Genomic DNA, 633 nt, shown 5'->3' with positions numbered 1-633 from the left:
TGGAGGTGCTGACAGGTCCACTAATAAAAGTACTCAGGGCTAGTATAGCCCTGAGATATGTACCACAAACCTGGAGGGAGACGAGGGTAGTCTTTATCCCTAAACCAGGCAGAAACGGTCATATCTTGGCCAAGGATTACAGGCCGATCAGCCTTACATCATTTATTTTGAAAACAGTGGAGAGGCTGGTAGACAGATACCTGAAGACAGAACCCTTGGTCTTTTGCCCACTGACCACAACTTAATACGCTTATAAGGAGGGCAGGTCGACCGAGACTGCCCTACATCACCTTGTAAGCGGAGTGGAGGGACAGCTGGAAGCCAAGAGATACGCCATAAGAATCTTTATAGACACAGAGGGAGCTTTTGATAGCACCTCTAACAAGTCTATCAAAGAGGCAATGTACAGAAACAAGATCCCAGAGGCGATCGTGAACTGGACACAAAGCATGCTAATGGGCAGAAGTCTAACCGTAAGCCTGGGTAAAAATTCAGTTGGGGGGGAGTCCGGCTGGGGGCTGCCCGCAGGGGTGTATTCTCTCCCCTGCTGTGGTGTCTAGTGGTCGATGACCTTCTGGCTGAATTAAAAGAAGCAGGATTCCTGGTATATGGCTACGCGGATGACGTGGCCAT

At 49.4% G+C, this 633-nt stretch overlaps 1 protein-coding gene across 1 annotated transcript in view; it reads left to right on the top strand.

The window, feature by feature from the left end:
- Nucleotides 1–401: 401 nt before the first annotated feature.
- Nucleotides 402–633, top strand: part of LOC116850995 — a 2,194-nt gene continuing 1,962 nt past the window's right edge. Inside the window, exon 1 of the mRNA XM_032829942.1 lies at nucleotides 402–483. Within this exon, the coding sequence (XP_032685833.1) occupies nucleotides 402–483 (82 nt within the window). The remainder of the gene's footprint in view (nucleotides 484–633) is intronic.

Source organism: Odontomachus brunneus, unplaced genomic scaffold (genome assembly GCF_010583005.1).
Source record: "Odontomachus brunneus isolate Ranch 3 - 2012 unplaced genomic scaffold, Obru_v1 Obru_scaffold_163, whole genome shotgun sequence".
Classification (NCBI taxonomy): Eukaryota; Metazoa; Arthropoda; class Insecta; order Hymenoptera; family Formicidae; genus Odontomachus; species Odontomachus brunneus.
This window is presented reverse-complemented; position numbering and strand designations above follow the sequence as displayed.